This window comes from Chiloscyllium plagiosum, unplaced genomic scaffold, assembly GCF_037043375.1.
Source record: "Chiloscyllium plagiosum isolate Xiang-an unplaced genomic scaffold, Cpla_swu_hap1 HiC_scaffold_42, whole genome shotgun sequence".
Classification (NCBI taxonomy): Eukaryota; Metazoa; Chordata; class Chondrichthyes; order Orectolobiformes; family Hemiscylliidae; genus Chiloscyllium; species Chiloscyllium plagiosum.
In genome coordinates this window covers 24,642,680-24,668,427 of record NW_028270180.1, presented here as the reverse complement: position 1 = coordinate 24,668,427, position 25,748 = coordinate 24,642,680, and the positions used below count along the sequence as shown (strand labels likewise).

The 25,748-nt window shown below is 45.2% G+C and overlaps 1 protein-coding gene across 1 annotated transcript in view; it reads right to left on the bottom strand.

Annotated features, from left to right (window-relative positions):
- Positions 1–523: 523 nt before the first annotated feature.
- trip4 (thyroid hormone receptor interactor 4) overlaps positions 524–25,748 on the bottom strand; it is a 144,924-nt gene continuing 119,699 nt past the window's right edge. Inside the window, exon 13 of the mRNA XM_043680516.2 lies at positions 524–2,710. Within this exon, the coding sequence (XP_043536451.2) occupies positions 2,643–2,710 (68 nt within the window). The 3' untranslated portion in view covers positions 524–2,642. The remainder of the gene's footprint in view (positions 2,711–25,748) is intronic.

Genomic DNA, 25,748 nt, shown 5'->3' with positions numbered 1-25,748 from the left:
ATTATGTCAACAATAGTGTACATTGCATTGGAACGAAGCTGTTAGGAAAGCAAATGAGAGTGATGGTGCAGTACCACATAGTTTTAAATGTCAATGGGCTGTTCAAACGAGTGCTCCAGGTTTAGACCTGAAATACTTACACCACAAGTCCTCAATCTCAACTATGCAATCATGGCAATTGCCTCAGGTATACTGCTGCAGGAAGGAAAGGACACTTTTAACAGCTGTTAATGACTGTTTTTCAGAATGCCACTTACAAAAGGCTGAAAATAAATGGCCCCATACATCAAAAAATAGCCAAAGAACTACAGCATGGGGAGCTAAGTATATAAAATGACATAACAAGGTACCTCAGTCCCATTAACAAGGTGCTATTTTATCATTCAAGCTGACCAGGCAATGAAAAGCACCTGCTCCACTGCCTGCAGAACGCTGTGTCAATGTTGGCAGCCAGTTGGGAGTTGAGAAAACAGAGAAGTGGTATAGAGCAATGGGGGAGAAAATAAATACAGTACAACAAAACTGTCAGCCATGCCTTCTCGCATTCTGTCATTGTATTAAAAATATATTCTTTGGAAAATTATGTTTTTTGGTTACACTCAAGATATATAAGACAGCAATCATAACAACTGAGAGAGGTTGGTCAATGAGTACTGATTACACAAATTGGACGTATTCCACTGAAAAACAAAAAAGGTGATATGATTTGCTGTTCTTATGATTCAAAAAGGGACTAGACAATCAACCGTGACATCTTGTCGAGAACGTTAGAACCAGAGGACAAAGCCTCTGGATTGAAGACAGGCAAATTCAAAACTAATCTGTGGGAAAATCATTTCAATGATTAAGTGGACAATTCATAGAATAGAAACAAAAACAGAAATTGCTGGAAAAGCTCAGCAAGTCTGGCAGCATCTGTGGAGAGAAATCAGAGTTCACATTTCAGATTCAATGACTCTTCCTCGGAACAGTCCCCCAGAGGGGTGACTGGAACTGAAGCATTAACAGATTTCTCTCCACAGACGCTGCCAGACCTGCCGAGTTTTTTTTCTGCAATTTCTGTTGTTGTTTCGATTTCCAGCATCCACAGTTCTTTTCGTTTTTAACTTATGGAACAGGTTCCTTCGGGAAGCAGTAGAAAAAGATAGCCTTGAGTCATTCCAAAGCAAATTAAACAATTTTTATTCCAGAAAGGAAATATTTTGGAATCCGTGAGTAATTTGAGATACAACATGAGCTACGTGTTAATGTGACTTTGGAAGGATGAAAAACTTTGGACCCATGGTTCTACAAGGTCTTATTCCATATCTGGTCCTGTTATGGATTAATTGATACAGACTGATTGCTACACTTATTCAGTTAACTCTGTTTTCACTGCATCATGAGACAACCAGGATGGTTGATGGAGAACTAGGTGAACGTCAACTGGCTTAATTTGGAAATTCCTTTGTTCCCATAAAAAGAATGATAGTTATCACACCATTATTTTGCTTCATTCAAATTTTCAGGATATTTTGGCAATTTAGCGTGTAGAGTTGCTCTCAGTACATTTTATGAAGTTGGGGCTGTCCCCCTGGAACAAAGGGAGATGGAAGAGAAATAAAGTATGAAGGCAGACAAAAGCTTCTCCCATGAGCTGATCACATGACAACACGGCAGCATAAATTTATGGTTCTATAGAGGGGAAAATGAGGAACATTTTTATGTACTGAGTGATGATGACGTGGAACTTGCTGCCGATGAAGCAGAGACAAAAATTTTCAAAAAGAAATTGGACAGGTGTTTGAGGAAAACAAATCTAGAAACTTACAGGGACAGAGCAGGGAAATAGGATTGACTGGATTGCTCTACAAGCAGCTGCCCCAGGCTGGAGAAACCAAATGGCCTCCCCTCTGTGTCATAACAACTAACTCTATAACATGAAATGGCCAAGTGCACCACACCATCAGCAGCTCAAGAAGGCAGCCCCCCCATGATCTTCCAAGAGGAGGGATAGATAACAAAATGCCAGTTTTTCCAGTTGCTGCTATATCCCGTGAAAGCATCTTTTAAACAAAAATACAATGATGATGAATCCCAGACGTCGTGACTGCCATTAAGCTATCCTATTGCCCAACATATAATTCTCCTTAGAACCCACCGACCCCCATTCATGAGGGATTGGAAATAAAGAGAAATGAACACTGCAAGTTCATGTGTTACTGGAAAGCAGGGCTATTGAGAAACAGATTCCAGACATTGTATCGACTCCTTTAATCAATGAAACAATTAAAGCTGAATAGGAGTTTTTGTTTCAATTTACAGAAATCTTACATATTCAAATCCCCATAAAGTATTGTCTAGCAGTATTATTGGAAGATATCGCTTTAGCTTTGTGTGCAACTTTCTTTGAAATTACCAGAGCTTTTTGAATTGCATGTTGATTGGATTATTAAAGATAGAAGTGTTTGGATTTCTGGGTTGCCTGATGTTGGATCACCAAGTTGCTGAAAATACATTGAAGACTTTTTGGAAAGTACATTCACATTTTCTTGGGTGAGCGAGTGTCAATTTTATGACGGGTCAGATCAATTCCCAGTTGTGGGGCTTTTAGTCTCCAAGCACTCAAGAACAAGACAGACCCCTTGTGTGCTTCCTTTTCTCTAGGCAATTTGCTTTTGCCGCATTAACCCTTTCTTCATTGCTTGATGAATCTTGGAGTCCAATTTCCCTGTTACAAACACAAAATAAAAAAATTTGTGCATTATGAAAGCAACAAATATTATATGCAAAATGCCTTAGCAAATAGAACTCAGAAATAAAATCAGGTCAGACAGCATCTGTGGTGAGAGACAATTAATATTTCAGGTCGATGACTAATATTTGATGTGCGGTACAGAATTTTCACTTCATTCCAAAGCAAGAAGGAGTGCTGATGAATTTGTCAAAATACTTTAAAAATATTTAATGTAGGTTGCATGCAGGCATCAAAAAACAACAATTATAACCCATGGTCCGTTTAAGCATTTCAAATACTCCTGTAATTGGGGTTATAGTTTTTCTGCAACACTGGGAACATTTCCGTTTTGGAAAGGCAGTGGAAGATGAGGTTATTGCAGTCAAGAATAAGACAACTTTTCTCCCCCAAAAGACATTAGGTTACAAGAAAGGACAGAAAGGAAGAGTGGACCAAATTCATCCCATCAATGACAAGCTGATCTCATGACAAGGTGGTTGGGATGCTGTTTATTATTCAATCAGCATACTTCAAAACACTAAGTTATTTACAATTACCATTCTTTGAGAAATTGCTATTCATTTGAGAAAATATCAGTTGTAGCCAACAAATAGCTCCAAACAATTTCTGAATTCTATTTAATCGACTCTGTAGCATCACATTGTGAACTAGTTGTTAATTTTAAACCTGAGATAGATACAATTTGCTAAGCATAGGTATTAAGGGATATGGGTCAAAGGCAAGCATATGGAGTGAGGTCACAGATCAGCCATGATCAGCCAGACTCAACAGACAACCAAGGTATTTTTCAATGTATAATTTCAGTTACATCACGCTGTAAACCTTTGCTATAAATTCTGTGCCTTACAATCATGTACTCCACAACTACCTGGTGAAGGAGCGGGGCTCAGAAAGCTAGTGCTTCCAATTAAACCTGTTGGACTATAACCTGGTGTTGTGTGATTTTTAACTTTGTACACCCCAGTCCAACACCGGCATCTCCAAATCATGACTTCCTTGAATTGCCTACGGCTGTTCCTAACGTCTCCTCCTTCATTCATTACTGTCAATTATAAACCAGAAAATGTGAACACACTAAGTTATTGAAAACAGAGAGTGACTTAGAGATTAAAACTATTTTTTTAATTTCAGTGGAATCAATTACTGTCAAGCCCATGCTATACCACTGAGCAGGGAAGTATTATCAAATCACATCAGCTTGTCAGAAAATATCCTTAAAATGAGACTTAAATGAGAAGAATTGGAAGTTTCTTCTGTTTCCTGCTTCTTTGTGGTGATTCCAATGGCAATAAGACAAAAACTGGCCAGATTTTTCAAGGAGTGGCAACCTCATACAGATTGAATGCTCCATTCTTTTCCACGCAATTAAAGAGCTCTTCACTTCTGACAGGAGGTTCTGATCAGGCCTCCTTCAGAATAGCAGAGCTACACTTCCATTCTGATAGGTCCTTCATAGCAACGAACAGTCAGAGGAAGGCAAACCGTGCCCTGCTGTTCACAGCAGTCAATTGTCTTGTTCTGTAATTTAAATGCCCAGAATCACAGATAGCATTTCACAGAAACCTGTCACCTCGGCCAAGTACAAAATGGAAGCGCACATTTAGGATGTTGGAATGAGAGATTGCCAGATGGATTGGTATAGCATGCCAGAAGCAGGGTGTCAGGCTGTAAGCTAGGGCTGGTTGTGAGATATTGAGTTCAGCAGAGGCAATGTCACTTCAGACAGCAGGGCAGGCATGTCTGGTTTGGGGTGAGGAAGCGGGGAGAGAAGAGGCATTGGATTGGAGGTATGTTAGATTGGGGGAGAACTGTTGTGGTGGGATCCAGAGGATGTTGGGGTTGGTTGGGGGGGGGGGGAGGGGGGTTCAGAATATAGGGGGTTAGGGGGTTGCTGGGGAAGGAGTATGTGGAGGTATGCAAAGTTAGATAGGGGTCAGTTTAATAGTTACTCAACAGTTAAACTAGGTATTTTACAGTCTAACATTTCCTGAGAAACTGTTCATTTAACTTCAGTGGAACCCCTCCACCATCTCAAGTGCTCCAATTTTAATGGATACTTTCAGAGGGCTGCAGGTATAAGGAACTATCCAGTGGATTCTTTAAATTCCCAGGCAATTCATTCAGAGGCTGGTATGACAGGGATTGCACTGGGTTCATACTGCAACTCCCTCAATGCCTTCAAAATGATTAGTTGGCAATTGGAAAATCCACACAGTTATCTTTTTTCAGAACACCACAGAAAGATTGTTTGGTTTTATGCAGGTGTACCATCAAGTGAACAGCTCTTTGACATTCCATTGACATAACAACTTTGATCTGACCATTGTCACAGCGTCAGTAAACTATCCACTAATCCTGAGGCAGGTAAGAAAAGGCAGGATGCACATGAAGAAACCTTAAGAGGAACCTTGGAAATAAATTAGATACTCTGGAGCTTTACAAAGTTTTGGAACAGAACCATTATGTACAGACTAATGCAAAAACAAGAGGAGTTGATTCTCATTTAATCTTGCCCCTTTAGGAACAAAGTCGGGATGTCACAATACTCCCCAGTATATTCCTTGAATACAAATGGTTGGCTGGAAACCATGCCATAATCACAAAAACATGTTTGCCTTCATTCTCCTGATTTCAGGATCACCCTGGGCTGAGTGGTAGTCCTTCCACCTCTATGTCTAAAGGCTTGAGCTCCACCCTGTTAGTCTGAAACTTCATACAGTGGTACCAAGGGAATACAATACTTCAGGTAAGATGTTAAACCAAGCTCTTGTCTGCTCTCTCAGGTGCTTGTAACTTATTCTGGGGAATATTTTGAAATGCAATTGACTTCAATATCCCAGTTAATATTCATTCTTCAATAAAAAATCACAACAAATATTCTGAACTTGCTCTTTTGGCTGTTTCTGGGGAAGCTCTCTGTACAAAATTGGTTGCTGGATTGCTTGCATTCAAAAGTACTTGACTGCTTGTAAAGTGTTGCAGGGCATGCTGAGATTGTGAAAGACAAGTAAGTGATTGTGCTGCCCCCAAAATGAATTAGTTCAAAGTGACATTTATGTGTTTCTCCTGACTTTTTAACATTTATTTGGCTGTTCTCAAGGCATAGTTGTGCAAATATTCTTGTGTTCAGAGGTATGTATCATAGCACTGAAGTCCTACTCTTTTCCAGCCACACGATAGTTAGAACTGACTTATATCCATGACATGATCATTGCTCCTCTCTAACGTAGCCCATTGAGGCAGAACAACACCAAGAATGGTATTCTATACCCATCATGCACTCAATGTGATTTGACAGGTTCTGAGATTGTGCTTACATCTATAGTAGAATCACAGAATCTTGAATTGTTCCTCCTCTACCCAACAGTTGTGACATAAAGGATGACTTCTTGGTTCAAAGGGGCTTTTGGTCTAGCCTGAGCTCCAATGTGTATCCATTCCATACACTTGACAGATCGTTGCCTTGCTTGAGGGGTCTGGGGAGAATGTGTGTGTAAGTCAATCTGGAATATGGATTAGCAGCCTGACGCACAGCTCCAGATGCTTCATCAGTGCAGACGCAAGTCGCATGGGAAAGGAACAGCGAAGAAGGAAATTAATATGACATTAAAACAAGGCATTCTATTTCAGAGCTAATGAAAGCTGACAACAAGTACCTATACATGAAAGCAATGCATCTTGCTAGCTTGCCAATTTGTAGACAGACCTTTGATCTCCAGTTTCAAATGCAATGTTACAATTTTATCCAGTGAGTGACTCAGGTTCCTCAAAAGGCATCAATGATGAGCAGATCCTGCTACAATTACTAAACAACAGAACATTTTGTCATTGGCATTATTGCATGAGTAGGTTGTGAAATCTGTGTATTTTTAACATTAGTCATCCACGCACATAGACTGACAACTCTATTTTGGCGCACACAGTGGAGATCCCAGTGATTAACAGCTTTTGAACAGAGCTTGAAGGCTACATAACCCACAAACAGGAGGATCATTTTTCTCTCGCCTTTTTTTGAAAGGTGAAATCTAATGACACATCTGCAAGCAAAAAGCAAAGCTAGTCTTCGAGCAAGCACTGATTTTGTCAAGGTGTTGAATTTCTGTATCAATTAAGAGGATGTTTCCTGAAGTTAGTGACACATTGAGAACACAGTGAATTGGCAGGATTCCCCAAAGAGAGTTGGAGAAAAACATTAATTCAACTTCTGGCAAAAATAAATCTTGTCAGAAGATCAACTGTAGAATTCTCAGCGTATTTTCTTCCACCTCTCCGAATCTACCTTTCAACTGTTTGACAACGAATGATTCTCTGAATCATTATTCCACTGTGATCCCAAAATTTCTGATGGTCAATTACAACAGGGAAAACATAACAGCTCCAAGGACCACTGTATTAACTTTGATATCTCCAGGAGTCATAATTGTTGATGAACATTCAAGAAAAAAAACTCATTACTCTTCTAACAGCATTTGAGTTACTGTTACATATACAGGTAGTTCTGGGATAACATGCACTTTGGCAGCGCGATTTGGCTATAATGTCGCTGAAGAGTTAGAGAATGGTATTTTCGATTCCAGCGGGGAAAGGAGAGCACGCTTCATTCTGCACATGCGCTGGTGTCAGCTGCTGACAGAGCAGTTTTTTTTTAAGATTAGATTAGATTACAGTGTGAAAACAGGCTCTTCGGCCCAACAAGTCCACACCGACCCGCCGAAGCGCAACCCACCCAGACCCATTCCCCTACATTTAGCATGGCCAATTCACCTAACCTGCACATTTTTGGACTGCGGGAAGAAACCGGAGCACCCGGAGGAAACCCACACAGACACGGGGAGAATGTGCAAACTCCACACAGTCAGTCACCTGAGGCAGGAATTGAACCCGGTGCTGTGAGGCAGCAGTGCTAACCACTGTGCCACCGTGCCGCCCACTTTCTGTGAAAGGTGCTGTACAGATAGAATAGCTTTCTTACATGTTTTAAATGTACTGTGTTAAATTTACTTGTTTTGTTAATAAATATGATTTTAATCTTCATTCAGATTGTGCTATACTTTGTGTTAAGACTTTTGGATGATTTTTCAGTGATCATGACTTTTTACTGGCCTGCCCCTATCGCCACTTTTCTCTATTATTTCTATGAAGCAATTTTCTATTAACCGAGGTTTCATTGGAACACAACTATTGTGTTATAGGAGAACTACCTGCAGGGGGAAAAAAGCATATTTTCTGGGCTGGGTGTTGGGGGGTGGAATATAACTGAAAGTTTCCTTGTGGGACTTTTATTATTTGAGATGGGGAGCAAGGGTGGAACAAAACATTTATTTTGTGCTTTTCAAGACCGCACAATGTTCCAAAATACATTCGGCCAATGAGGTACTTTTGAAGTCTAGTCACAGTTGTTATGTAGAAAACCAGGCAGTTACCTTGAACACACAGCAAAATCCCACAGAGAGCAATGAGATCATCACCAAATAATCAGTTTTTTGTGTAGATTTATTGGCCAGGACTCCCTTGCTTTCCTTTACAATAGTGCCCTGGGAGCTTTTATAGATATTTCTTAATTAACCTATTTAGTGATGTTATGACATACCTCTGAAGGAGGTGGGACTTGAACCTGGGCCTCTGGATCAGAGGCAGAGACACTACTATGAGTCTCAACAGCTATTCGATCGGTCAGCGTCATAACTGTAGGTATTTTCTCATCCACCTATTTAGTGATGCTCTTACACCCTCTGGAGCAGGTGGGCCTGTTGCTCAGAGGTAGGAACACTATCACTGTTAACAATTTTTGAGATTTGTAGCTCAAATTGACGATAAGTATGTAAGTTAGCTCGCTGTGCTGGAAGGTTTGTTTTCAGACGTTTCGTCACCATGACTAGGTAACATCATCAGTGAGTGTCTCCGGTGAAGCGCTGGTGGTATTTCCCGCCTCTCTAATTATCGGTCTGGGTTTCTTAAGGTGGGTGATGTCATTTCCAGTTTTTTTTCAAGGGAAGCTGGATGGGATCTAAATCAATGTGTTTATTGATGGAGTTCTGGTTAGAATGCCATGCCTCTAAGAATTCTCACGCATGTCTTTGTTTTGCCTGTCCTAGTTTCGCCTGTCGTAGGATGTGTGTTGTCCCAGTCAAAATGGTGTCCTTCTTTGTCTTTATGTATGGAAACTAGTGATAGTGGGTCATTTCTTTTGGTGGCCAGTTGGTGTTCATATATCCTGGTGGCAAGTTTCCTGCTTGTTTGTTCGACGTACTGTTTTTTTTACAGTTGCTGCATGGAATTTTGTAAATGACATTAGTTTTGCTGGTAATACCTAATGGATACTTTGGGTTCATTAGTCACTGTTTAAGAGTGTTGGAAGGTTTATGGGCTACCATAATGTTGAGTAGTTTGGAAGTCATTTCTGATATGTCTTTGATGTAAAGAAATGTGGCTTAGTTTTTGGTTGTGTTGTATTTGCTTGTTTGGGTTTGTTTCTGAGGAATCAGTGGATTGTGTTTATTGTGTACCTGTTTTCTTGAAAATACTTTATATGTATTTTTCTTCTGTTGTTTGTAGTTCTTGGGAGCTGCAGTGTGATGTAGTTCATTGAAACAATGTCTTTTAACTTAGATTAGATTAGATTAATTACAGTGTGGAAACAGGCCCTTCGGCCCAACAAGTCCACACCGACCCACCGAAGCGCAATCCACCCATTCCCCTACGTTTACCCCTTACCTAACACTACGGGCAACTTAGCATGGGCCAATTCACCTGACCTGCACATCTTTGGACTGTGGGAGGAAACCGGAGCACCCGGAGGAAAACCACGCAGACACGGGGAGAATGTGCAAACTCCACACAGTCAGTCGCCTGAGTCGGGAATTGAACCCGGGTCGCTGGCGCTGAGAGGCAGCAGTGCTATCCACTGTGCCACCGTGCTTCCCTTAAAACTGGAACACTCAGCGGAAATCCATGCAGACTCAGGGAGAACGTGGAAACTCCAGAGTCACCCAAGGCTGGAATCAAACCCCAGACCCTGGCACTGTTAGGCAGCAGTGCTAACTACTGCGCCACCCTAAATATCCCCAGTCTTGATGCAGCTCAATTTGTGGGTGTTGGGATGATTGCTTCTGAAGTATTTGGTCTGTGTTTGTTGTTTTTCTGTAGACGCGGGTTTGAAATTTCCCGTTAAATGTACATTCAACTGTCACATCGAGGAATGGGAGTCTGTTGTCATTCTCCTCCTCTTTTGTGAATTTTATGCCTGTCAGGATATTGTTATTGGTGTTGTATACTTCCTCTAATTTGTTCCATTTTGTGATGACAAAGTTGTCATCGATGTAGCGGACCCACAGTTTGGGTTGGATAGATACCATCACTGTACCACAAGAGCCCAGTGGGAGTTTTGATATGCAAGCGAATAGGTGGGACGTTGGTTTAATGTCTCATGTGAAAGAAGGCACTTCTGACAGAGCACTGCTCCCTCAGTCTTGCACAGTATCAGCCTTGATCTCAAATCCTGAAGAGGGAGTCAAACTCACAAATCACTCAAAGGCAAAATGTCAATTGAGCTACAGCAGACACATTAACATATGCTGACGTGGCTTCAGTGAACGTGTGTAAAATAATTCCAGAATTTGTTCACAATAAGAAGGTAGAAACTTAGAACAAACACTCTCATAACTAGCAGTGACATGTGTTAATTAATTGTAGATACCTCAAAGACAAGAACACTTATGAACAAGCTGTTCCCTTCCTCCAACAAGAATTTACCAATCATCAAATCTTTCCAATTAATTTAATTCTCCCTGGGGAAGATGCTGAAAAAAAGGTAGACTACTAATATGATTAAGATATGGCAACCATTTTGATAGACTACCACAGAAAATGCATGCGCATGAATTTAGTGTTACAACAGTTACATTATATTCCCAAGGTCTCTGAAGTACAAGAATAATTTATGTGCTGCATATAAACACAAGTATTTATACAATCCAAAACTCAGTTTTTTCCTCAATGTCAAATAAATAAATCAATACAAAATCAATTGCTTTTATTTTCTGGTGCATATTTCTATATGCTGTAGAAAACAACAGCATACAATGCAGACATGCAGATAGTCTATTTAACAAAGCACTGACCTGAACAGAGGGCTTAGATGATCATTATAAACCACTCATGCTTTGCTTTTCCTTCACAAAATTATTGCTCAGCTCATCACTCCCAAGCATCCACTTCTCTACGGATTTGGAGGAAACATCACCACCAAAATTAATAGGCTACTTATCTAGTTCGCTAGTTAGAACGAGTTGCTGCATTTCCTGCCAAAGTGACTATTTCAAATATAAGCAGTAGACTGTGAAACACAGGTGCCCTGAGAGTGAACAGATCTTCATAAATAGTTTTACTTATTACAAGACTACGTGCAACTGTCCAGTCAATGATCCTGTTATGAGGTAAAAACAATGACTGCAGATGCTGGAAACCAGATTTTGGATTAGTGGTGCTGTTCAGGCAGCATCCAAGGAGCAGTAAAATCTACATTTTGGGCAAAAGCCCTTCATCAGGAATAAAGGCAGAGAGCCAGAACCGTGGAGAGATAAGCTAGAGGGTGGGGGTGGGGAGAAAGTAGCATAGAGTACAATAGGTGAGTGGGGGAGGGGATGAAGGTGATAGGTCAGGGAGGAGAGGGTGGAGTGGATAGGTGGAAAAGGAAATAGGCAGGTAGGACAAGTCCGGACAAGTCATGGGGACAGTGCTGAGCTGGAAGTTTGGAACTAGGGTGAGGTGGGGGAAAGAGGAAATGAGGAAGCTGTTGAAGTCCACATTGATGCCCTGGGGTTGAAGTGTTCCGAGGCGGAAGATGAGGCGTTCTTCCTCCAGGCGTCTGGTGGTGAGGGAGCGGCGGTGAAGGAGGCCCAGGACCTCCATGTCCTCGGCAGAGTGGGAGAGGGAGTTGAAATATTGGGCCACGGGGCGGTTTGGTTGATTGGTGCGGGTGTCCCGGAGATGTTCCCTAAAGCGCTCTGCTAGGAGGCGCCCAGTCTCCCCAATGTAGAGGAGACCGCATTGGGAGCAACGGATACAATGTGTCCAGTTGGCTCTGATTTCAGTTTCTTTACTCCGACCTCCCTATATTCTACCTGGGAATCTATTCCAAGTCTTGGTTAATCTTTCTGACATCAGACTGCAATTTGCCTTTGAATTGATTTGTTTTACTCAACTTGGTTTCAACTTACACTGCTTTATTATACTGTCAAGTATATCTTTACAATTTTACATGTCTTAATGACCATCTTCCACGGATCTTCTTTCAAAAATAAGAAGCTCAACTATTTCCAAACATCCAAATGAGGAAATCCCTTTGTGATTCATCTTCATGTTTCCTGCAGCGCTTGCTAATCTTTGTGTCACTGACTAAAAGAGGACACTGTACTCGAGGTATTCTAACCAGAGGCCCAGTAGGGTTTGTTTGACTTGCTTTCTATAGCTTTGGCTATGGAGTTAAACATAATACTATTTTAAATAATTGCTGCTCCAAGTTGGAGATGCTGTAAAACTTGAGTCTTCTTTAGCAAATTTTTGTACCACAACAAATAGTAAAAGATTGGACTTTAGACCAAACAATTCACGACCTGAGGATGTCCCAAAGCACTTTACAATCAATTAAGTACTTTGAAATGCGGTCCGTGTTTTCATGCATAATTTGATTATTTTATCTATGGATTGGTTCAGTTGACCATTTTTCCTTTCAATATGCAGCACTTCATATAATTTAATCTAATATATAATTTAATTAAATGTTACACCCTCTTTTACTGCTCATTTAGAAATTTTGTTTAAATAAGTCCAGAATTTCAAGGCTACTCTCCCCAGATCCACCTCCCTCCTGTTTTGGCACTTTGCATCATGTCAGAGGTCCAGACGTTTAAATAAATTAGCACAGTGACTGGTTTCTATCTAATGAGGACGGTGGAAAATAATTTAACACAGCATTTAGGGAAAAGTAGCTGCCTTCAATATGGTCAATCTCTTAAGAGAAAATGTTGGGTGTCAAACACAGCTGTTCAGGGGAAATAATCAAGAGCGTTCATAGAAATCTAGTCCACAATGAACTCCCAAATGGTTTAAAATAAAATTGCATAGGAAATTATCTCAGTGCAATACTGCACAGATTCTAATATTGCGTAGTTCACATGAAGGTCACCATACAACATCCAGATTTTATTGCACAAAACAGTTTTCACCAAATATGGAGCTTCAGCCGGAGTTGCTGCAGTCAGATCAGAGCCTCTTAAATTGCATTGATGTTACTTATTTTTTAAAACAAACTCTGGGTATCCAAGAACAACTGTTATAAAATCAGATAGGCAGAAGCTGATTGTGACACAGCAAGCTTCACAAACAGCAATGTGATAATACAATATGAAATAGTGGCAGGTTGAAGTCATTCAGCCCCTTCAAGCCAGTTGCAACATTGAATAAAATCATGACTAATCATTAACTTCAACTCCACCTCAAAAAAAAATCAGATAATCTATTTTAGTGATGTTAGCTGTGGGACAAATATTGGCTGGGTAACAACTTCACTGCTCCTATTTAAAACAGCATGGAATTTTAAACATGTCTTAGAATCTTGAGGATGACAGTCCAGGCTGACAGACAGTGGGAGGTATGGTGATGGTAGACTCCCCTCTATTGGTAGATCACGTTTTGGTGGACTTCTGCAATTGCGTTACCTCATTGCCTAGATGATCCAACTATGCCATGAACTCATCCTTGGAGGGGCAATTCCTTGATATATTATAGAACCGTTCTTTGAGCGTTCTAGAACACGATGGCCAGAATGTACACTGAAGGAAGTTCCTGCTCACCCAACCTCCAGAACGGACAGAGTAGCCCTTCTTGATTCTGACTACTTGTGCCAGAGATCCACTGTCACGGTGCCACACTCATCTGTCTTGTACCATCCTCAAACATCCACCGTAACCTGTCTGAAACCACTGTGTGATATCCGTCACCCAAGTGCACCTCCGTTGATCCCTCTTTCTGCAGTCCCCCACTTTGCCCTGGAGAAGGGATTTCTGTAGCTCTTCAGTTTTGGTCAAATCGCTGAAAAACTGACCATTGCTTTTCTAGGTGTCACCTTTGAGAGTCCTTTTTGCTCTTGCAATTTCAAACACCTTTTCACTTGCCCATGTATGGAATTTTCAGCATACACCATGGCATTCCCATTTCAAGGGTCTCTATTTCCTTTCATTTTCATTTATCACCCAGGTTTCTAAGGCAAATAGCAAAGTGGATAGAATGTAGCATCTTATGAGCTTATCTTTAAGCAGTTAATATTAAAAGGGAACAGAAGGTCTTTGACAATCTCATATTGTTAAGTGATACCATTTAGATATTTCCATTATTCTGGTTGATATGGAATACTCACATCTAACTTTGGATGTAGCCAAAACGTCTGCTTTAGATTCTACTTTAATTGTTCTGGCCAATAACTAATAAACATCAAATTCTGATAAACACATTGAGGGTCAGTAACAAGAGGATGCAGGTTAACATGATTGGCAAAAGATGTGTGCGTACAGTGAGAGATTCTTTATGCAATGAGTTATAATCTAGAAAGGTCAACAGAACTAGATTCAATAGCATCTTTAAAAAAGCAATTGTGCAAAGATTTGCAGGGTAATGGAGAAAAAGCAGGGACTAAAGGCAAAGTTGAGACCTTAATGGTGACTTCAGCTGGTGCAGAAATCGAACCCACATTGTTGGCATTACAAATCGGCCGTCCAGCCAAATAAGGTAACTGCCTCACGGTGCCAGGGACCCAGGTTTGATTTCATGCTCAGGTGACTGTGCGGAGTTTGCACATTGTCCCCGTGCCTGCATGGGTTTCCCCCAGGTGCTCCAGTTTCCTCTCTCAGTCCAACAATGTGCAGGTTAGGTGGGTTTGCCATGCTAAATAATCCCACAGTGTCCAGTGATATGCAGGCTCGGTGGATTAACCATGGTAAATGCAGGGTCAGATGGATCGGGTGGGTCTGGGTGGGATGCACCTCAGAGGGTGGGTGCAGATATGATGGGTGAATGGCCTCTAACTGCACTGTTGGGATTCTATGATTTCATGAAATAATATGACTGGAATTAATTAGACAGCTCTTTCAAAGAGACAGAATGCTGGATTGAATGGCCTCTATAATTCTGTCTGCCAAACTGTTAATTTTATCCGCTGCAAAACAAAGATCAAAACTTCCTCTAATCAGTGCTGCTCCCAGCGACTAAGAATGGTGCATTTGTTGATGCAATGTGGAGTGGCATTGTTACAATTAAAGTTATGTTTCCCTGAACTTTAACATTTGTTTGTAACCTTTGGTAGGTTCAGCAATACTGAAGAGTAACACATGGAACAGTGCATGTATAGCACAGGTCAGAAAGTCAAGGCAACAAAGATCAAAACTAAAGAGGATTCCAAAAATGTAAAGTTTCCACAGTCCCAGAGGACAATAGAACTGCCCTTTCATCAGGAAGAAATGACTGGTGACAAGGTTAACATGATGGCTACCATGTCTTATAGGAACATTAGAACAGGATGAGGCCATTCAGCCCCTCAAGCCTGTTCTGCCAATTAACACGATCAAGGCCTGTGGGCCTCCACCTACCTGCCTCCAGCCCACATTCCTTATCACCTTTGCTGAACATTTATTTATTGCTTCAGGAGAGGGGAAGAGGTTCAGAAGAAAAGTACTCTTTGGGGATTTGAACCCATGTTGCTGGCGTCACTTTGCATTGCAAACCAGCTGTCTAGCCAACTGAGCCAGCCAAAAGAATTCTACGTTGTGCTAAAGTCTTTACAGCTTTGTGTACAGCATTTGACTTAGCCAACACTGAAAGATCAAAGAATTGATTGTAGATTGCAAAAGACTATAATCGAGTTCTCTCATTATAAAGTAGCTAGTCTATTTTATTCTAATGATCCTCTCAATACGGGCCAACGTAACAAGAATCGGTCATCAATGGTTTAAAATCTAGTCAAACCTGCCCACAGGAATGTGTCAATCTAGGTCATTGGACCAGCTAACCTGGTTCTGTTTTAATACATGATTCTCATTCAAGACTACCTCCCCTTAACCGCTTATATGCAAATCTATCAACATGATAATTTTCAATCCCTCACACCCTCGCATCCCATTTTGCATACAGTTCAGTTGCTGTAAAAACCCCAGGACTGAATCTTACCATATTCTGGACAGGTTGTTTCCGTTGAATTTCAAGGAGGGTTTCTATCCAAAAGGCATCGTGGGTTTTCTTGCTCGACTGTTCAAATCTCATCTCATTAATTCCCTACCACATTTGCAGGGTGACCCACTCATCGGATGCTGAACCAATTTTCCCACTCGTCATATCTGGAAATTCTCGTCACTACTTGGATATCCTGGCAGTCCTGGTGCCAGTCCCATTAGCGAGAGGCTGGTTCCCTGTACATGGCCACACAAAGCTTGCTGAAGTCAATGGCAGATGAGGGAAGCTGGCACCTTACTCTGTGGTCAGGGACCTGAAGGACTTGGTGGACAGAATGGTACAGACAAAGGCAGTTGTTTTCCTACAGGACTGTCAGACGACATCAAGCCACCAGACACCGCCAGCCTGAGGTGCCACCTGTTTCCACTGTTCCAAGGAGTGCCCAGCAGTGCAGGAGGATCAATGACCTTGTTTCTTAATCCAGGGTAAGTGCCACTATCTTCTCTCTGCAACCTCACAGTTACTCAATCTCTGCTACTGCGCTCACCTCTACCAAGGCCAATGCTCAAACACTCAAAATTGCATGCAGCACCCACCAACACTCTCTCTCACCCAACCCAACAGCTCAGGCTATCAATCTTGCATGTTCTCTGCACTGCTCACTCATTGATTGGGGATAGCAAACTAATTTTTCCCACTTACACCATTACTAATGTGGAGAGGGGTGTGTGTGGTTTTGAGCGGGAGGGAGGAGCATGTGGGGGGTAGGGGCGTGTGTGTGTGGGGGAGGGGTGTGGGCGTGGGGGAGGGGTGTGGGCGTGGGGGAGGGGTGGGGGCGTGGGGGAGGGGTGGGGGCGTGGGGGAGGGGTGGGGGCGTGGGGGAGGGGTGGGGGCGTGGGGGAGGGGTGGGGGCGTGGGGGAGGGGTGGGGGCGTGGGGGAGGGGTGGGGGCGTGGGGGAGGGGTGGGGGCGTGGGGGAGGGGTGGGGGCGTGGGGGTGAGGGGGGCGTGGGGGGGGCGGGGGGCGTGGGGGGGAGGGGGGCGTGGGGGGGAGGGGGGCGTGGGGGGGAGGGGGGCGTGGGGGGGAGGGGGGCGTGGGGGGGAGGGGGGCGTGGGGGGGAGGGGGGCGTGGGGGGGAGGGGGGCGTGGGGGGGGGAGGGGGGCGTGGGGGGGGAGGGGGGCGTGGGGGGGAGGGGGGCGTGGGGGGGGAGGGGCGCGTGGGGGGGGGAGGGGGGCGTGGGGGGGGGAGGGGCGCGTGGGGGGGAGGGGCGCGTGGGGGGGGAGGGACGCGTGGGGGGGAGGGGCGCGTGGGGGGGGAGGGGCGCGTGGGGGGGGAGGGGCGCGTGGGGGGGAGGGGCGCGTGGGGGGGAGGGGCGCGTGGGGGGGAGGGGCGCGTGGGGGGGGAGGGGCGCGTGGGGGGGGAGGGGCGCGTGGGGGGGAGGGGCGCGTGGGGGGGAGGGGCGCGTGGGGGGGAGGGGCGCGTGGGGGGGAGGGGCGCGTGGGGGGGAGGGGCGCGTGGGGGGGAGGGGCGCGTGGGGGGGAGGGGCGCGTGGGGGGGAGGGGCGCGTGGGGGGGAGGGGCGCGTGGGGGGGAGGGGCGCGTGGGGGGGAGGGGCGCGTGGGGGGGGAGGGGCGCGTGGGGGGGAGGGGCGCGTGGGGGGGAGGGGCGCGTGGGGGGGAGGGGCGCGTGGGGGGGAGGGGCGCGTGGGGGGGAGGGGCGCGTGGGGGGGAGGGGCGCGTGGGGGGGAGGGGCGCGTGGGGGGGAGGGGCGCGTGGGGGGGAGGGGCGCGTGGGGGGGAGGGGCGCGTGGGGGGGAGGGGCGCGTGGGGGGGAGGGGCGCGTGGGGGGGAGGGGCGCGTGGGGGGGAGGGGCGCGTGGGGGGGGAGGGGCGCGTGGGGGGGAGGGGCGCGTGGGGGGGAGGGGCGCGTGGGGGGGAGGGGCGCGTGGGGGGGAGGGGCGCGTGGGGGGGAGGGGCGCGTGGGGGGGAGGGGCGCGTGGGGGGGAGGGGCGCGTGGGGGGGGAGGGGCGCGTGGGGGGGAGGGGCGCGTGGGGGGGAGGGGCGCGTGGGGGGGAGGGGCGCGTGGGGGGGAGGGGCGCGTGGGGGGGAGGGGCGCGTGGGGGGGAGGGGCGCGTGGGGGGGAGGGGCGCGTGGGGGGGAGGGGCGCGTGGGGGGGGAGGGGCGCGTGGGGGGGGAGGGGCGCGTGGGGGGGGAGGGGCGCGTGGGGGGGGAGGGGCGCGTGGGGGGGGAGGGGCGCGTGGGGGTGGAGGGGCGCGTGGGGGTGGAGGGGCGCGTGGGGGGGAGGGGCGCGTGGGGGGGAGGGGCGCGTGGGGGGGAGGGGTGTGCGGGGGGGAGGGGCGTGCTGCGGGGGGGAAGGGCGTGCTGCGGGGGGGAAGGGCGTGCTGCGGGGGGCAAGGGCGCGTTGCGGGGGCAAGGGCGCGTTGCGGGGGCAAGGGCGCGTTGCGGGGGCAAGGGCGCGTTGCGGGGGCAAGGGCGCGTTGCGGGGGCAAGGGCGCGTTGCGGGGGCAAGGGCACGTTGCGGGGGTGAAGGGCGCATTGCGGGGGGAAGGGCGTGTTGCGGGGGGAAGGGCGTGTAGCAGGGGGTGACACTGAGCTACAAGGTTTGATATGCTCACCTTATGTGCTTGGGACATTGGGAAAAGGTAAGCAAAGGCCGACCCCGAGAGATTGGATGACTGGTGACTTCCGGAGGTGCAATGCCTATAGGGTTGATGGGGATGATGATATTTGGGTGCTCATGGTGAGACAGAACATAGAATTCTCAGTCCAAGGAGCAGCCACTGATGTCTTCCATTGTCCTGTAAAACCCAAGTGTGCAATGGAATTGCAAGTGGCTATGTCCACAGCAAAGTGGTGGTAGCAGTGGTGGGGAGCACAGATGCTGCCATTTTTGAGGGAGATGTCTACAACTTACAGCAATGTGGGGTTTTTCAAAAGATAACACCAATAAACGCACAGGCATACAACCAAGATAAAACACACTTGTGAGCTCAATGTTCCTTGTCAGTATACGATATTGATGCAAACCCTCCCAACCATTTCATGCAGGATAATAGCCAGACCCCACTAATACCTATGATGCAACAGCAATGCCTCTGCACCTAGAAAGATACAGCTTTGTTGTCAAAAGACATAGACACCTATAATTCACTCACTAAATGCTCACAGTGCAGTAGATTTTCCATTCACACTTTAATCTTGGGACATCATGCAGCATTAAGGATGTGTGGTTTTAGTTCCTTCAAGGTTGCAAATGTGGCCACACTGCCTCTCGCAAACAGATGATAGTGAGAAATGTATTTATAATCAAGTAGCAACCATGTCACCTTGTCAAACAATCTCCTTCTTTCTCTCCTCCCACTATGTCTCAGAGCAATCCTTGGGACTGCAGCTGAGTTGGAGGGGGTCTGCCATAAAGCACTGATCAGCCGATCCCAGACACGTCTGTATCTCAACAGCCCAGACATGCTGAGCCATAGGGCTGGAGAAAGTGAGGACTGCAGATGCTGGAGATCAGAGCTGAAAATGTGTTGCTGGAAAAGCGCAGCAGGTCAGGCAGCATCCAAGGAACAGGAGAATCGACGTTTCGGGCACAAGCCCTGAAGAAGGATTCCTGAGGAAGGGCTTGTGCCCGAAATGTCGATTCTCCTGTTCCTTGGATGCTGCCTGACCTGCTGCGCTTTTCCAGCAACACATTTTCAACATTGCCATAGGGCTGTCATGACAGGCATGGGTGAGGTGGGAGACCTGGCCATCTCTACAATGGAAACCTGAGGGCTCCGTATGCAGTTCTTCATCCAATGGGTATCTGCTAGCACAGACCTTTGTGAGGAAGGGGCACGAAGAGTAAGGTCAAAGTCCCTTGTCCACTTGAGTAGTCTGACTGAACATTTGATTATGCTGAAGCCCCTGGACCAATATCCAATACACCCCTTGTTTACTGTGCTGGGATCCTCTGAGTGATGGATATCTCCTGGGACATCAGTGGGAACTACTACCCATAAGATGACATTTTGTGAATGAAGTTGCATGCCCGACACTGTTGCTGATTTCCACCACCTGTGAAGGCGGCTTTCATGACATAGCCCTGAGATTGTTGTGGACTCCCTGCCACTGCCAACGCTGGAGAAAAGCATTTCTCTCCTGCTATCCTGACGACACCTTTAATCACCTTAAGCAACTCAATGAGTGTGTGTTCTGAAGAAGAGCTACCACACTTGAAACATTAACTCTGTTTTCTCCCCACAGCTGCTGCTGGACCTGCTAAATTTCTCCAGCGACTTCTGTTTTTGGTTCAATGAGATCGCTCCTTCACCGTATAAAAGTAAAATAAATCATCTATGCAACCTGTTCTCATAAATTAACCCTGTTAGCCCTAGGATTATTCTGGCGAATCTGATCCTTTCAAGTCTAATATATCCTTCCTGAGGCATGGCGCCCAGACTCAAGAGCATCATCCCACATACAGTCTAATAACAGCCTTGCTCAACTGCAGCACAACGACTCTCCCTTTTGTATTCCAGCAATCAGAAAATATCTTAGAAGTAAAGGGGCTTTGATTTAATTTATCTCCACAAATGCAACCATGCCCCTCCAAAACACTGACAGTGCTAAGCAAGAGGGCAATTATTTCAACATGAAACAGGAGAACCGGGCAGTGGGCACACACACAGAACGCAAGCATTGTCCTCAGTCTTGAAAACCCAAATATGGCTGTAAGTTATTAGTTCCGATGGCACCTGCTCCTGATCTGCATTGCAGCAATTCCATTCTCTAGAGCACATGGGCTGGGCGTGGGGGGGGGGGGGGGGGGGAGTTATTACAGGCATCTTTCCTGCTTGGAAAAATTCAAGCAGACAAGAATACATTTCCAGGGCGAGTTTCTGAGCTACAGACTCGCCTTGGCAGCTTAGATAAACATCAATTATCACGTCATAAAAAAAAGGGGCACCTGGCAGTCATTGGCAGTGAATGACCAAGCACAGCAGCTGCTCTTAATGTTGAGCTCACAAAGCAGCCTGGCAGCACATTCTAATTACATGCTGCCTTGCCTCTCAGAGACTGTCAATTACTGGCCCTCTGCGTAGGCCCAACCCATTGTGAATTCACTGGAAAGGTTTTGATGTCAACTGCATAAATGCAGTGTTTTACATTCGCTATGCCGGATCTGATCTCTTACAGCTCACTTCACTGCATTAGCGATGAGGCGGTTTCACATTAACACGCAATTAGTAGTTGGCCCATTACCATTGCTGCTTCCCTATGGCTCCGACTGCAATCACAAAGGAACCTTTCCTTCCCCAGCCCCCAACCTTCTGAAACCAAAACGTCCTTTGTAGAATAAAATCCACACATAAAAATGAGATGTATGCAAATCCTTGACACCGTGCAAGCAAATCTTCCTCAAGATGTGATTTGTTTTGGATTCCATTAGCAGTCAAACATCTACGCTGGCTCTGTGCCAGTCTGGGTCTACGCACCTTTGCGTTGTCATGCCAACCAAGACATACATGGTTCGCCTGTATTTACATCTCAGATAAAAGACTAGCATAATTAAAAGGACAAATGCAATATCTTTCCCATGACATATTTTCCACTGAAACATATTTCTTCTGAAATGTCTGTCAACTATTTTGCAGCCCTGTGAAGCAGCAGCCTGGAGATTATGCAGCAATGTGTTAAGCTGCCTAAATGGAAAATCATCTCAGTAACCCTGCACTCAATTTAAAAGGATCTTACAACCTCTGCTAAAAATACATCTTGTGCTGTCTTTCCAATACAGCTGGTGCACTCAAGTCAAGTCCATCTGCATCTGAGAGAGTAGAAGCTAAGCTTATAGTCTACTATGGCCACAGTTGCCTGAAAATGCCCAATCTCATCTGATCTCAAAGCTAAGCAAAACCTGACTTGATTAGTACGTGGATGGAAGACCGCCTAAAAATATCAGGTGCAGTCAGCTTTGTGGTGCAGTAGTAGCATTCCTACCTCCAAACCAGGAGGTCTGGGTTCAAGTCTCACCTGTTCCAGAGGTGCGTAATAATACCTCTGAACAAGTGGATTAGAAGATACCTACAATCTGCTTAAATGAGAGAAAGGTTGCATTAGCTAAACCTCAAATACAATGTAAGCTCATTTCTACCATGCTTATGCTGTACAAAAGCTCTTTTATATTCCAACCCGATAATGACTGCAAAATCACACATAATACTATTGATGCTGATATTAAGACTGCATAATATGCACTTGTACATCCAGTTGTTTTGCCTCTAATGGCTTTAGTGAATTGGACAAGTCACAGCATTGAGGCCAACAACACACAGGTCTAACTGGTTTGGAAGCTGCAGCTTTAATACAGCAGTGTGCTATACTAAAGGGTGCAAATAGCACAACTGTAATGTTTTTGTCACTCAGTACTGAGCAGAGAGATTACTGAATAATAGCGCAAATATTCTGCTTTAAGAAAAACCGAATTTGCATTTATATAGCACCTTTAATGCTCTCAGGACATTTCAAAGCATTTTGCAGAAAACAAAGTATTATTTAAAGTATTGCTGCTGTTGTATTGTAGGAAATTTGGCCATCGATTTCCACACAACAAGCTCTCATAGCCATGCAAATCCTTCTTGAAGGATAAATACTGGTCAAAGCAAAATGGAGTACACTCCTGCTCTTTACTCAAGGAAGGCCTTAGGACATTTTGCACTGGCTTGTGCAGATAGACAAAATCTAATGCTTAGGTTAATATCTCATTTGAAAGGCCAACTCCACAAATCCAGAATTATCAGTGTTACACTAGGATTGTTAGCTTGGATCAGGTGTTCAATTCTCTGGAATGGGACTTGAAACCCAAAACATTATGACTCAGAGGCAGGAGTGAGGTAGCACAAACAGGCCAGCTCTGTTTTGAACTCACTCAACAGTAAACACAAGGTAGCTCAAATAATTTACAGCAATACCCAGTTACTGCAAACATTTCACTTGGAAGCTCAGTTATGTTGATATCATCTTTCATTTACACAACCTGCTGAATGAACAAAATGAGTCAGGTTACACTGCCCCTTTGCAGCCATTCAAATAAAACAACCTTCAACTCAGGACTGAACAAGACTTCAATGTCACATACTTTACCACTTGTGTCTTGCACAACTGGTCAGCCTGAACAAGCAGTCTGTAGAACAAGTAGTTCAGGAGGGTGGATGGTGTCAGGAGTAAGGCAATAATCATTCTGGTGGGTGCGGATTAACAATATGTCTAGTACTCACCGAGTTCATTCACGGTAGCTCACCAAGTCTGGCTGGTTATAGATATTTGAATGGGAGGTGCAATGGGTCAGGCACTGGACTTTCATCTGTTGGCCCTTGGATCAAATACAGTCCATAATTGGATGAAAATTACCACTTTCCATTTTTAAGGACAATTTGAATGGATTTTGGACAATTACAACAGAATCTACAACATGAGCATTTTAGCTATGAAGTTGGCTAGACTGGGTTTGCTTTCACGAGAATGCAGGAGGTTGAGGGGTGGTCTGATTGAAGTTTATAAGATTGCAAATGGCACGGATAGAATGGGAAGTATGAGGCTTTTCCCCCCAGAGTGAAGGGGTCAATTAAGAGGGGACACAGGTTCAATGAGTGCAGGGAGTGGGGGGGTGATGGTGGTGTAAAAGTTTAAAAGAGATAAAGAGTGTTGACTGCCTGGAACACATTGCCAGAGGGGGTGGTGGAAGCAGACACAATAGCAGCATTCAAGAAGCACCTTCACAAATACATGAATAGGAGGGGAACAGAGGGATTCAGATCCTGGAAGCGAAGACAGTTTTAGTACAGAAGGGCAATATGTGTCGGCACAGGCTTGGAGGGCCGAAGGACCTGTTCCTGTGCTTTATTGTTCTTTGTGATACCTTCCTAAATTCAGCAACTAAACTGCTTCTGAAGAGGCTATAGATTGGCTGATGCTTAAAATGGAAAATGCTAAAATGGTGAAGCAGAAAATGTTCTTCTGAGGTTGAATTTCATCAGACTTATTAAAGAAAGCTTTATCAAGCATTCATTGCACCGGATGCAAATTCTCCCCCCAACTGTGTAAAGAAGTAAATGAAACTGTTGAAATAAATAATTGATTTAAGGGAAAGTTAAATAACCACATGAGCGAGAGAAGATTGGAAGAATTAGCTAATAAGAAGCTAATGAGTATGCATAGCCTTATGTATAGAATGAACATTGCACAGATGGACCGCACTAAATTATGGCAAGTTTACCGAGCAACTTATTTAATTATTGCCCGTGAAAGCTTGCTATATACAAATTGGATGCCATCCCTTCATTGTCTGTGAAGCGCTTTGACGTATTCTGAAAGGCACTATATAAATGCAAACTGTTCATTTTTCCATTTACACCTAGATGAATAGATTCTGAAAGATAAAATAACTTCTTACAAAGGATTAGCGTTGTAAGATGGAAGTAGATTTTGCTCTCATGCTGGTTGTTTTCAAAAGCTCCAAAGGTCAACACACCACACTTTTCTCTCCCTGCATAACATCGACCACATGTGGATGCAAAGAGAGCAGTGACAAATGTTATTCAATCGGTGAGTCACTTGCTAGATTGCACTGACCACCATCAGGAACACACATTCACCCATGAAAAGCAGAAGTATGGTTCTTGATCCAGTATAAACCTAGTTTATCATGAACAATGCAGCATTTCATTGACTGTAGCTTAAGCTTAGAACCGTAACATCATTCAACAAGTTTTATAGAAGCTTATAAAATCATGAGGGGCATGGATAGGATAAATAGACAAAGTCTTTCCCCTGCGGGGGAGTCCAGAACTAGAGGGCATAAGTTCAGAGTGAGAGGGAAAGATATAAAAGGGACCAAAGGGGCAACATTTTCAGCAGAAGGTGGTGTGTGGATGAAATGAGATGCCAAAGAAAATGGTGCAGGCTGGTACAATTACAGCATTTAAAAGGCAGTTGGATGGGTTTATGAACAGGAAGGGTTTAGAGGGATATGGGCCAAGTGCTGGCAAATGGGACAAGATTAGGTTGGGATATCTGGTCGGCATGGACGAGTTGGACCCAAGGGTCTGTCAGAACCTTCAAAGTACAGTGGCTTGGCAGTGCGTGGCTTGGTGGTTAGCACTGCTGACTCACAGTGCTAGAGACCAGAGTTCGATTCCCACCTTGGGTGACTGTCTGTGTGGAGTTTGCACATTCTCCCAGCGTCTGTGTGGGTTTCCTCGGGGTGCACTGGTTTCCTACCACAATCCATAGATGTGCAGGTTAGGTGAATTGGCCATGCTAAATTGCCCATAGTCAGTTCCCACCCAACAGGGGAATGGGTTTGCGTGGGTTCCTCTTCAGACGGTCGGTGTGGACTTGTTGGGCTGAAGGGCCTGTTTCCATACTGTAGGGAATCTAATCCAATCCAAAGTGTTCACTGTTGGATTATTTTACATATTTCCTTGAGCAGGCTCAACAGGCAGCACGGTGGCTCAGTAGTTAGTACGGTTGCCTCATAACACCAGGGACCCTTGGGCAACGTTTGTATGGAATTTACACATTTGTCCCGTGTCTGCGTGGGTTTCCTATGGGTGCTCCAATTTCCTCTCTCAGACCAATAATGTGAAGGATAGGTGAATTGGTGTGCAGAGGAACCTCGATTATCCGAATTTCAGATTTACTGGCAAGATCGCAAGGTCCCGATGCTTCGCTAAATTGTGTTACCCAGCATTTGATTATCCAAACTTTCGATTATCCAACAAAATACTC